Source organism: Hemitrygon akajei, chromosome 14 (assembly GCF_048418815.1).
Source record: "Hemitrygon akajei chromosome 14, sHemAka1.3, whole genome shotgun sequence".
Classification (NCBI taxonomy): Eukaryota; Metazoa; Chordata; class Chondrichthyes; order Myliobatiformes; family Dasyatidae; genus Hemitrygon; species Hemitrygon akajei.
The window spans coordinates 66,189,351-66,203,271 of NC_133137.1; the positions used below are offsets into that span (position 1 = coordinate 66,189,351).

The 13,921-nt window shown below is 36.4% G+C and overlaps 1 protein-coding gene across 1 annotated transcript in view; it reads left to right on the plus strand.

Moving 5' to 3' along the window:
• LOC140738651 (uncharacterized) overlaps positions 1-12,002 on the plus strand; it is a 105,213-nt gene extending 93,211 nt beyond the window's left edge. Inside the window, exons 43-50 of the mRNA XM_073066271.1 lie at positions 372-541; positions 3,552-3,621; positions 5,356-5,456; positions 5,543-5,574; positions 7,094-7,204; positions 8,186-8,234; positions 10,371-10,488; positions 11,598-12,002. Coding sequence (XP_072922372.1) covers positions 372-541; positions 3,552-3,621; positions 5,356-5,456; positions 5,543-5,574; positions 7,094-7,204; positions 8,186-8,234; positions 10,371-10,488; positions 11,598-11,778 — 832 coding nt within the window. The 3' untranslated portion in view covers positions 11,779-12,002. The remainder of the gene's footprint in view (positions 1-371; positions 542-3,551; positions 3,622-5,355; positions 5,457-5,542; positions 5,575-7,093; positions 7,205-8,185; positions 8,235-10,370; positions 10,489-11,597) is intronic.
• Positions 12,003-13,921: the final 1,919 nt, after the last annotated feature.

Below are 13,921 nucleotides of genomic sequence, written 5' to 3' on the forward strand. Positions count from 1 at the left end.
ATGTGGGTTTCCTCTGGGTGCTCCAGCTCCCCACAGGCTAAAGACATGCCAGTTAGTCGTTGGTCATTGTAAATTGTCCCGTGACTAGGCTTGGATTAAATCAGGGGATTGCTGGGTGGCGGGGATTGGAGAGCAGGAAGGGCCTATTCTGCACTGTATCTCAATAAATTAATTAACTAAATAAGTTGAAAAAATATACAGTAATTTTATTTCTCAGTGGAGTTAAGTTACGAAGTCCTATTTTTGCTTTACATTGATGATCTATACGATTGATGAAATATATAGTTTAAAATATAAAATTACATTATGCCAGAAGTATATTATGGAAAATATAATGCTTTTCTTTGAGCAGTTTGTGTTTTCCTCTACAGTATATTTACAGATTGCACAGAGGACCAGCTTAAGCCTTATTATCACAGTTGTGTAACGGACTATTGTCTAACAAAAAATGCAAGTATTGTCTGCGCCGCTATAGAATCTGCTGCGGAAAGTTGTAACAGAGTCAAGTGTGTTGACTGGAGATCCAGTTCAGATATTTGCAGTAAGTACTATGAATCTAAAATCTCTATGATGCAGTTTGTATGATTATTTTAATTTTATTTGTTAATTTTGATTTAGAATCAGGTTTATTATCTCTGACATATGTTGTAAAATTTGTTGCTTTGTGGCAGCAGTACAGTGCAAGGCATAAATTTGCTATAAATTGCAATTAAAACTAAAATAATAAATAGTGCAAAAGAGGAGTAGTGACGTAGTGTCCATGGGTTCCTGGACCATTCAGAATTATAATGGTGGAGGGAAAGAAGCTGGCCCTAAAATGTTCAGCGTGAGCCATCAGGCTCTTGTACCTCCTCCCTGACGGTGGGAATGAGAAGATGGTATGTTTAGGATGGTGAGGTTCTTTAACGATGGATGCCGCCTTCTTTAGGCGCCACTTTTTGAAGGTATCCTCGATAATAGACAGACGTGCCCCTGATGTTGCTGGCTGAGTCTCCAGCCTTCTGCATCCTCTTTCAATCAATTTAAGTGCATAGGTAGTACAGTTGGTTGGCAGGCAGAATAGGGAAAGGAGCAGACAGTTGGCTTAGGTATCCATCCTAGGGTATTTTAATTCCATCGTTCCATCTGTGTTAATTAATGATCTGGCCAATAGCTGAGTAAACTTGAGGTGGCCAGAGAACATAAATTGGGAAAAAAAGTTAAGATGTTCACTTTGTGAATAAGTTCATAATTTAATGGAAATTGTAAAGGAAGATATTAGTTCAGAATCCTCAGCCATGCTTATTAAGATCAATCTAACAGTTCTCTCTAACATAGCCTTCCATTTTTCAATCATCCATGTGCCTAACTAAGAGTTTCTTATATGCCCCTTATGTACTGTATCTGCCTCTACAAGCACCCCTGGAAAGGTGTTGCTCGCACTCACCACATTTTTGTGTAAAAAACATACCTTTGACATCCCCCAATACTTCCTCCCATTCATTCTAAAATAATACCCTCTTGTATTAGTCATTTCTGCCCTGGGAAAAAAATCCCTGGCTATCCACTTGATCTATGCCTCTTATCATCTTGTATACCTCTATCGAGTCACCACTCATCTTCCTTCACTCCAGAAAGGAACGTCCTACCTCGCTCAACCTATCCTTATAAGACATGCTTCCTAATCCAGGCAGCATCCTGGTAAACCTTCTCTGCACTCTCTTTAAAGCTTCCAACTAGAACTGAACACAAAATTCCAGGTGTGATCTAACCAGGGTTTTATAGAGCTTCAACGTTAACTCATGGCTCTTGATCTCAATCTCCTGAGTAATAAATGCCAACATACCATATTCCTTCTTAACAACCCTATCAACTTGTGTGGTAACCTTAAGGGATCTAGGGACATTGACCCCAAGATCCCTTTGTTCCTCCACACTTCTGAGAATCCTGTTGTTAACCCTATATTTTTTCCTTCAAATTTCGAAGTGATCACTTCACACTTTCGCAAATGTGAGAAAATCTGCAGACACCAGAAATCCAAAGCAACACAGACAAAATGCTGGAGGAACTCAGCAGGTTAGGCAACGTCTACGGAAAAGAGTAAACAGTCAATGTTTTGGGTCAAGACCTTTCATCATTAGTCTTGCTGAAGGGTTTCAGCCTGAAACATCGACTGTTTATTCTTTTCCATAGATGTTGCACTGGCTTGCTGAGTTCCTCCAACATGTTGTGTGTGTCACTTCACATTTTTCTGGGCTGAACTCTTTCTGCTGCTTCTCAGACGAGCTCTGCATCCTATTAATGCCCCATTATAATCTACCATAAACTTCTACACTATCCACAGCTCCACCAAACTTTTGGTCGTCTGCAAACTTACTAACCCACCCTTACTTCCTCATTCAAATCATTTATAAAAATAATAAAGAACAGATCCCTGTAGAACCATTTTAAAGCCTCTTAAAGAGCTATTATAAATTCCAGACATCATTCAACTTAATCAGTTTGTCAGAGGAAGTCAAGGGAACAGAAACTAATGGGCTGCATTGTACCCGGGGTTACCCATAGCTAAGTTTACACTCATTATGAATAACAAGGTTGTGTTTGCCTATTCCAGCCCTGCAGTTTCTCTAAAGACATCTTTATTACATATGTACCATGAAGTGGAAAAGTCCACAACTTGTGACTGGACTTGAAAGCATTGGCATTTGAGGCCCTATCGTTCCTCCATGGACTGCTGATTGTCAGTGATAGTGAGAAACTGTTGAAGTACATTTGCATAATTAATTAAATGATAATTTTTCAAAATACTACATTGATAACTGATGTCATTATGCTAGCTATACAAGCAAGAGTAGCATCTAGTGACCATCCAAATCTAACTGACTTGTTTCATTTAGAATGACTTCTCTACATTAAAAGATACAACATAGAACATTACAGCATGGTACAGGCCCTTTGGCCTATGATGTGCCAACCTTTTGACCTACTCTTAAGATCAACCTAATCCTTTCCTCCTGGACAGACTTCCATTTTTCTATCATCCATGTGTTTACCTAAGGTGTTGCAATCAAATTTTATAGAGGAACTGTCCTCCTCAAAGTGCAGACATTTTCTATTTTTATGTGGCTTTCTGACCACGATCTTTCCAGCCAATTAGAAAATATTTTCATTCTGTCCACATCGCAATGTCTTGGGTTTTGTTTTATTGGAATAGGAAAAGAGATTATGGTCTCTTTTAATAATGCCGGACCATAAATATACTCATGGATAACATCATGGCCAGTAACTAAGAAAAAGGAGATGGAGACTTAAGAAGACTTATCTTCTACAATCTTGACTGTTATCAGTAGTTAATCCATTCCCTTCCTCCATCAGATTTCTGAATGGAATGACCAAGCAATATGAATAAGTTTAATTTCCAGTGTAGGACAGTGTATTCGTACTTGTAACAAAATATTGGCATTTTTACACTCAATTCTTTTAATATTGAGCCATTATCTATTTATTTATGATGGTTGCTCAGAATGCTTAATATTGTACATTTTAAAACATATTTTATAATTTTTTTTCAGAAATGGAATGCAAGGAAAGTTTTGTTTACAAGGGTTGTGTCCAGAAATCTGATGATTATTGTGAGGATAAGTAAGTATGGGATATTTTTGTTTTATAGTTTAATTGGATTGCAGTTACTGTTTTACATTGCCCTCTGGAATAAATAAATAATTTTCGATCATACTCTTTTCTGCAGGAGTTTGTTACAGCATGCAATTTAGCTGCCAAATGAGCAAATAGGTCACCTGTCATATGGCTTGGTATAGCAATATCATCTTTCACCCTTAACAAGCAAAAACTGGAGGCCACAAATTAAGGAAATCCTGAGGAAATTCAAGTTCGAGAAATAGTTAATTTGCCAAAAATAAAATGTAAAGCTATTTTAAATCCACTTACTCCTGGTGCTAAATTCTTTAATCATGCAAACTCCTAAAACAACACAGTGGTGTTTGTCACTTGACCGGACAATATGATTAACGTTCCTGATACTGAACCACTTGGTCCTATGTCAGTGATTGGAGCAGAAATTCACAGTATATTTAAATTAATTTGCATCAATGATTGAAATCGTACTTTGCACAGAGGAAGATGGTTGTTGTTGTTACAAATCAGTCATCTCAACTGGAGGACATGATGTAGGAATTCATCTGGATAAATTCTAGCCTAGTCATTTTCAGCTGCTTCATCAGTTACCTTACTTACACCATAAGTTCATTACTGCTTTGCAATAATGGGACAAAAGTAATCCTTCCATGTGTCATTGTAATGATAAATCTGATCCAGCTTAAGCAATCTGCTGACAGATGCCGAGTTTGGGTTTTGACAGGATCTCTGAATTCTAAACATCATTTCAAAATTCTGAAAGTTGCAAGTGATTGCCCTTAACATTGCGATAGCACTCATTATGGCATCGTGGAGCAAGGCACTGACTTGGTAAATTTTTGTAGTTGACCCATGCCCCAACATCCCGAAAATATTCCACCTTTGAGAAGGCATAATTAGGAAGTTTGTTAGAATGCTCTCAACTTTCCTGAATAACTGCAACTATAAAAGCTTCTTAATGTATGTGTTACTACATCCGCATGACTGTTGTTTGAGCAATTTATAAAATGCACTGCAGTAACTGATCTAAGCAAATCAACAACATTTCTAAAACTGACAACTTCTGCGCCAAAGACGAGCAACAGGTATATGGGATCACCGTGTTTTCCTCCAAGTCACATACTATCTTCTCTTGGAAATGGATCACCATTAATGATTATAATTCTGGAACTCCACATAACCACACTTTGGCAGTACTATACCCGCAGCATTACAGTAGTTGAAGAAGGTTGTCCCCACCATCTTCTCAAAGGTAGTTGCTGCAGGTCACATGAGTAGAGGATGCCTGACTTCCATTACCTTGTTAAAGGATCAATAACAGCAAGAAGTAGTCTAGCAGACAACATATTAATGGAAGTGTGCAGGCAGTCATTCAGGTCCAAGTGTATACCACTGAAAAACTCCAGAATAATCTGCAGACTTGGAGAAAATTAGTCTTTATTATTTATGTAATTCTCCTTGAAAGGAATACACATTGGAATCTATGGTGAAAAGGGATTAGGTAAAACTTCTGGCTAACACTGGTGGAAGGTGATATGTGGGGTTTCTAGCTACTTCATCCGGAGGGACACTGCAAGAATATTTTGTATTATTCCTCTGCAGTAGGATTGGTGTGAGAATGTAGCCAATCTTCTGGCAAACTGCTGGGATAAAGTTCTAGAAATATTTTGTGAAAATTAACAACTTCTTCTGAATATAAAAACTTTGCATTCTGTTTTTTAGTGCAATAATAAGCGGAGAAGATCTACTTTCTTATGAAGAAGGCTGTTACTGCCCAACTGGAATGATGAGATCTGAAGACAAGACGAAATGTGTTTCATCATGTAAGCTCAGAGTTAATAATAGATAATTTTGATTATTGTATCAATTAAAATCACAGTACTCATGAATCCTTTTCCCTGAAAAACAGGTTGTCGGGACAAAGATGGAAACCGAAGACCGGTAGGAATTCAGAATTTGATATTCCCTTTTTGTAAAAAGTGCTTCATAAGAACATAGAGTACATTAATTACCAGTGGCATTTGTGGCTTTCACAACTTTCAAGGACTCTCCATCTCATGTTCTCAATATTTATTGTTTATTTATTTATTGTCATTATTATTATTATTTCTTATTTTTCTTTTGTATCTGCAAGATTTTGACTTTTGCACACTGATTGTCTGCCTTGTTGAATGTGGTCTTTCATTAATTCTATTAGAGTTATTGGATTTATTGAGTATGACTGCAAGACAACAAATTCTCAGGCTGTATATGGTGACTTTGATTATAAATTTACTTTGATCTTTGAATTTTTCAAATGGGAAACACAGTTTGTTTTTCACTCCATCTTTCCTACTGATACAACCTTGTTGAAACAGTTTGATGAGACAGATAAATGATGTGCAATGGAAATTCAGCTCAAATCAGGCCCTTGCCTTCCAAGTCATAAAACTTTATTATATTTTTGGATTAGTAAAATTGTGATCATAAATTTGAACCAAATTATTGACTGTATTAATTTGTGTACTGGCTTGCAAGAAATAACTAACAGAAGTAGTTGTTGTAAAACATTAATGGCAGCTTCCAGGTTTGTTATTAACAAATTAAGAAGTAAACATTAGTTTTCTGGAACATCAATAACTACCTATTAGCAAACAGGAATCTATGTTGAGAATTTCAGAGCATTTCTCCCTAAATTTTGGTTGTAATTTCAGTAGCAATCCCAAGTAAATGGTATAAATGGTTATTCACAAAGTTTCTTGAGGGAACTATTGATCTCTTGTTGTAATACCCCTGCAAAGTTCCAGGCTGATACTTACAATCAATTACATTTCTGAATCGACAACTTTATGGTTAATAAATCCAATTCTTACATGTCCATGTAACCAGGATATTGCCCCCAAATATTCAGTGATTCATGTATTCCCAATTCTTTTAACAGAAAATTACCAGAAGGATTGGATATTAGGAAAGGATTCTGGAAAGGGAAACCTTAGTCATGCAGGAAGGTGAAAAGTTTCATCCCACCTTCTATTTCTCTGAAAAGATGCAAATGAAAGCAAGCTGGACTCAAAACTACAGCCCCACAAGTACATGCAATATTACAGTGTCAACATGCTAGCTGAGATGAGGCACACTAAGAAATGGTTGTGGTACTAGGATCACAGCCTTGGACAATCTTTAAACACAGTTTCTTCTCAAAGAGCTTGCAATCTTTTCAGTATTTTAACATCCAAGTTTCACTTGTAGCAAAGGAGTTGAATGAAAGGGACTTGCCCTTCACATTACAATCTTGTATGTGTCGGCCAAGGCAGCTCAATGGAAATGAATGGCACATTATATTTAAACAATATACTTGTTAGCAATGCCAGTCATGGAATTTCTGTCACTGCCCATTTGATTCAAGAAATGTTCATATAAATATTTTTCTGAAGTCTGTGAAGCCAGTTGAATGTACTTATTTTGTTTCTTTCTTTCCAAGTTAAATAACGTATGGAAGGATGAGAATGATAATTGCATTTTCCACAATTGCACTAGAAGGGGCATTTTAACAACTGTAAGGACATGTCCCTTCAAGGCTCCTTGCAAAGAGGTTTGTACATTAGTTGTTACATTTGTTAGCTTCTTTACCCTAAGGGTTGTTAACTAGGTAGATATGGTGAAATTGTTTAACTGAAAGTAATAATCATTGCAAAGCAAATCATTTGATGAATAAACCTAGGATTATAACATCACCAAGGAACCTTAACTACAAAAAAATCGAATAGACGCCAGTGTGCTTTATTTTATTCTTTTAACATCAAAAACATTTTATGTATTAGGTATAAATATGTTGTTAAGCTTAATATGTTGGCAGAAACACTGGCTAGGTTATAGTCAACACTCAATCAGAAATAATGCCACATTTTCTGTTTATATTTGCCTTTACTTGACTTCTAACTCACTTCCCTCAACACCATTTTAAGTGGCTTCCCTCTCCCTCTGCATCTACACCTTTTTTAATTTTCTGTGCCACACTTTGTCACATTTTCAGTTTATCTCTCATTCCCTCCCACAGCAGAAATGTACTCAGCCTAATGTGTTCCAATTTACATACATATTATAGTTTAAGCCATCAGCATAACTCCAGGATAAAACAAATAAAGACTGGTAGCAGCAGATTGACATGCTAACTGAATATTGGAATAGAATAGAATAATCTTCCATGGCAGAAGGCCATCCATGGTGGAAGTTGATTGTCATTAACCTCAGCAACTGAAATAGGCTAATGTTATAAAATTTGCGGCAAGAAAAATACATAATTGAGGGTTTAGATATTCAGAAACAAGTTGCTAACTAACAGATCCAAGGAAATCATAATGGTTCTGCCACCTATGAATATAATTTGAGAATGCTGTGTTGTAAATTGAGGTATTTCTGAAAGACTTGTTAACACATAAGCAGATACCTTACTTTTTTAATTCACAATTTAACACATGACCAAATTGAGATTCCTATATAATCAAAATCTAACAATAAGTAAATACATAGATCATTACTATATTAACGCTGACTATTAATTCTCATTGTTCAGTCTGACAAGATATGGGATGACGACCACTGCTGCTACACGTGTGCTCCAAGTAAGCATTCAATTATTAACAAAACGCTTACATTTATACAACATTGTATGAATGATCAATCAAATCTAACTTTCCTAACTAGATCCAATTTTGAATCAGCTCAAGGAATAGAACTTTCACTTCAGTGACAATTAATTAATTATGCTTGCTTTTTCTCTATCCTAACACCGGGATCTTCTGTAACATTATTAATTATCATCAGGAGCAAAACACCCAGTTGGTATTCATATTCCCAGCTCTGATGCACCATAGAAGCTCTGTTACAATCTTTGGCTTACATGGTAAATCAGAGAGTTGCTTTGCTATGTCCCCCCTCTCGCTGTGAAATGGAGACATCGCTCTCTCCCTTATTAGAGAGAGAGAGAGATCCTGTGGTATGTTGAATACTGGGTGAACTAGTAGTCTTTGGGGTATTGCAAGTCTGTGTCTTTATTGATGCTTTGCTGCATGCTTGAGTATTCAGTAGGGGGTGCCGTTGCTTTTCTTCTGGTTGGTGGGGGATGGATCATTGCTTTGCTGCTGCTTGAGTATGGGAGGGTGGAGTTGGGGGGGAGGCTTTGGGGTTCTAACACTTAACTGTCATTCATTCCTTGGAGCACTCCTCTGTTTACATGGATGTTTGTGAAGAAAAGGAATTTCAGGATGTATATTGTCTACATTTCTCTGACAAATGTACCTTTTAAACCTATTAATATAACACACAATAGATTTTAAGAAGTGTTTGTTAGTCATTTTGGACCATATCCATTTTCAAATCAGAATTTTGTGTTTTTCTTCAGAATTAACATTATGTTATTACTAGGAATTATTACAACATTCTGATAATGTTGAAACATTTGACCTAAAAGATTATTAATTATGGGATAATAGTGATAGGCCTCAAGTTATTATCAATTCCTTTTTTGTAAATAAATCAATCTTAGAGATTCATCTTTGCTAGATTTACTGATATAGTCTTTCCTACCCAAAACATTTTACCAGGTGGCGCTATGAGTGATAAATTGCACAATGTTGGGTTAGTAAATATTGAAGTTTGACCAGTGACATATAAGGTCAAGATAAAAGGGTCACCTGGATGTAAAGATTCCCATTCATATATAACTCTGAGAGATGCCAAGAACTACAAAATCTACAAAAAAGCCAGCATAATTTTGATATATTTTCACAGTTGAAGACAGCACAGGCCAATTTTTGTAAAGCAAAGCCCTTTCAACAACAATGATGTTGACCATTTATTGCTATGGATAAATGCTGATTGGGCACTGAGTTAACTCCCTTCTTCTTCTGCTTGGGCTCTTAGCTCCAAGCGGTGCATATGCCATTGATGCACTCACGTCTCCAAAATCCAAAGTCATTGGTATGGTTGGAGTTCATCAATGTTTCTGTAATCCAGTGTATCCACTGTACAGGGGATTGACCTTTACACCGTCACCAGAGTCTTGTTGGATGGTCTTACCCATCTTCACCTCTCACAACGGAAACTTGGGGTTGGACGTTGAGAGGCAAGTTAGAATAGCTCTCTCAAACTTCTTTGAATGATGTCATGAGATCGTTAACAACCATAAGAGTCTACTCTGAAACTAGTTTGTATGACATCAAATCAGCACATGAGGCCATGTGCTCATGAAAAATACAAATACAGCCTGAAATTTCCATTAATTTTTAATTCCTGGGATGCTGCATTAGCAGAAAGATAAATTGAAAACTAACACACTTGTTCACTATACAGTGTTGTGAACAGAGTAGAGGATCATTATTAGGGCATCAGAGTGTTAGGAGCATTAGACTGTCTCTCCATTCTCATTAGCTCTAGTTTTATTGAGGTTAAACATGCCCTAACATTAATCCTCACGCTTCTTACCTTGAAGCAAAATAATACCATGAGTTCCAATAAATCTTGGGAAAGTTCTCTTTCACAATATTAGAATAAGTAAGTGTCTTTTGCATGATTATCTTGTTTAATGTTATTAGCTTTTATGCAGCCACGGGTGTTCTGGGAGAAAATCTGTAAAGATTAGTTAAGAATATCTTAGTGTAAATGAACCTGCCAAAAGTCAAAGTTGCTTACTGTCTGAAATGTACAAAAATAAACTCTATTCAATTAGAGCTAAGGTGTAAAAATATTATTAATTCCAGAAGGTACATGTAAGCAGATAGCTAAAGCAACCACCATCACGAAAGTAATCAACGGTACAACCTATACAGCAGAAGTTGAAATGAATAGTTGTCAAGGGAATTGCCCTGGCATAACTGAGTAAGTATTTACCTATTAATTTTACATTGTGATTTTAAAAATGAATCATTAAATACTGTTTTATAAGAGAGATTAAATAGTAATGGGACTGGACAATAACTAGAGGACTATTTTCTCATATTAACTAATCAATTCTGTTTGAAAGATGCTGGTAAATTTAAATTTAACCTTCCATATGGCAAGTTTGTTTCTGTTCATTTTCCACGTATTCCCTGTCTACATGGATGTTTTAAGTACCAATGTTTGAAGTATCCAGGAAGCTTACAGATCATGAGCACAATTAAATTGATACAGTTTGCTTATTTAGTGTCTTTCCTGTTCACTCCTCATGAAGGATGATTTTTCCACTCTTAGGTGACCAAAATGGAGTCTTAAGCTATAATGCTGGATTTGCTCTTCTTTTAACCCAAGAGCCTCATAAGTGTGGTGAATTGCCTCTTAGGAATAGCTGCCCAGAACTTCATTGTGATTTGGCTCAAAGAGGCTGCATAGCATAGTTGTGATTAGCTATATTAATTTAAACCAATTACTGCTGAGGTTTTGAGAGGTTTTTGAAGCCATATTTGTTACTGGTGATTAGCTGAAAAGCTACAAGCCAAATTAATCCTATTCCTCTGTATTTGTTGCTTCTGAAACTTCCTTCTCTGAAATGCCCTCCAAGAACCTCCAGTATTACATCTGAGAATCTGTGAATCCTCTCCTTTGATCCCTTACATTTTTTCAAATATTATTTTTGCATCATCTAGTACTCACCATCAGTGGAAGTGAATGCTTGCTTACAAGCTATCCAAGCACAATTAAGCCATAGTATTTATATATACTGTAATCCAGACTTTCAAACAAGAAGGCCTTATTGACACAGAAACCACTTGGTAGCTGATTCCATTATAATATTTTAATCTCCATCTCTGTTTTGATTTATATGTCTTAAGTGTAATAAGATTTCTTGGGCTCAACATATGATTCATTATATATGAAATTCACTTAAATATTTTGGATGAAGTGAGCACCATAATGAAAGAAGTATATTTTGTTACATTGGTTATTGTGACTATATAATTCTATACTATTGTTCACGTATGTATAATTCTGTCATCTTATTTTTCCAGATATAACCCTAAGACAGACAAAATTGACCATCAATGTGAGTGCTGTCAAGAAACACAGACTGAAAGAAAGAGCGTGGACCTGAGTGCTCAAGATGGTGCATTAAAAATTTCGTACAGTTATATCCATATTAAGTCTTGTGACTGTAAGAAGACCATCTGCCCTAAGCCGCCTACTTTTTAAACAACTTTTCTAGATGATGAAGCCCAATACTAAGCCCAATTCTCTTTTTCCTTCTGATAAAAAAAATTCATTACATTTAGCCATTCACATTATGTTTAGAAAGAATTGCTTCTAATTGATTTCTAAATTGAGAGAAAAATAAATGTAACATTAGCTACATTGCTGCATGAACTTTTTAATTGTACTTAATTGCTAAAGCTTATCAATAAATAACTGCAAGCAAATCTCCATGGTCAATTACTATCTGCTTAGAGATGGTTTAGTTTGTATTCAGAGATGAACACTTCATTCATCACATTTTTTTAAATTCACAACTGTTTGCTGTCAGTTCTGAGCTGCCCTGGACAGAAAAGGAGCATAAAGATTTATTGAAATCTGCCATTATACAATGTATCAGTGTGTTGGCGCATGGCCAAGTGGTTAAGGTGCTGGTCTAGTGATCTGAAGGTTGCTAGTTTGAGCCTCAGCTAAGGCAGCGTGTTGTGTCCTTGAGCAAGACACTTAACCACACATTGCTCTGCGACGACACCGGTGCCAAGCTGTATCGGCCCTTGCCCTTCCCTTGGACAACATCGGTGGCGTGGAGAGGGGAAACTTGCAGCATGGGCAACTGCCAGTCTCCCGTACAACCCTGCCTAGGCCTGTGCCCTGGAAACTTTCCAAGGCACAAATCCATGGTCTCTAGAGACTAACGGATGCCTATTATTATGACAATGTACCAGAAATATTCTCCAAAGCATGATATTTTTAAGTTAATAGGACAATGCCATTTTGTTTTTAATGGTGGAGTATGAATGTAACTAAACTTTTCAAATAATTCCCTAACCTTCATTCTAAAACATCACTGCCACTGTGTCAGAACATCACATAGTATCAAAGAGATAAGAAGTTGCTGCTATTTTGCCGGTGTCGTAAGTAGTTTTGATACTTGGAGGTTCCTTTCATCTAAATCTGTTTTAGAACTAGTGAAGATTTCAATGTAAATTTTTCAAAAGGAAATCTTTATATTCTATGCAATAAAGAGGTGACTAGATTGGAAAGAGCAAATCATTTATACACAAACTGAGGTTTTCTCTGATTATGACTGGGAAATGAAAATCTGTTAATATTCTAAGTGTGGGGACTTGCCTTATTACTCTTTCGATGGATAGAGGTTATTTCTTTAGGGTAAGGGTGATAGTGAACTAATAAAGGAATGCAAATAATTTAGAAATGTCCTTCATGGAGATACTTGAAGCCCATAATGACTGGAGATGTAGCACAGAATCAAATTTTCTCAAGATCTACTAATTCCCCTTTTTCAAGCATTGTTCTAACAGTGATTTTTGAGTAAAAATAGCATTTGACTGTTAGAAGAAAATTCAAGTCAGTTTATGAAATTCTTTAATTGTGTAAAACTCACAATAAACAGTATACATGATAATAATAAATACAACAATAAATACCACAAAGGGACAAAAATGGAATGGTACAAAGCATAGTTGTGTAAACTGAGGTAATGCAAAAAAATGCTAAAGTAAGAATAAGAACAGATAGAATTAAACGTTCTAAAGCATGTTAGTATCACTGGAAAGGGAATGTTAAAAGGTGATTGACTCCGGTGTCTAATAGCAGTGGGAATGAAACTGTTCCTGCATCTGGTTGTTTGGACTTTCAAGCTCCAGTACCTTCTCCAAGATGGTAGAAAGGAAAAAAAGGAATGGCCAGAGTGGTAGGCATTCCTGACGGCATTGTTAGTCTTACTGATGCAATGCACTGTTAGGATGGACTGGATGGAAGGATATTAAGAGCCTGTGATAGATTGGACTGTGTTTATGAGTCTCTGTAGGTTCTGGTAATCTTATACAGTACTTTTTGCCAAAAAGGCTAAAATGCAGCCTGTCAGGAAAGTATCTGTAGGGGTTTGAGAGAATCCTTGTAGTTTGACACATCAGTGCAACGCCAAGTATTGTTCATAAAGCAGACACTACCACCTTGTCTCTTGCTAAAGAGTGCTGAGAGATATTAAAAAGAAAAATCATTATATCAGTGGCTTCCCTTCAGTTTATACTACTGTCAGTCATGCAATTCCTGGACAAACACTCAGGAATACCATTGCATTCAGATGTAGCACGATATGGTAGCATAATGGTTAGCACAACAC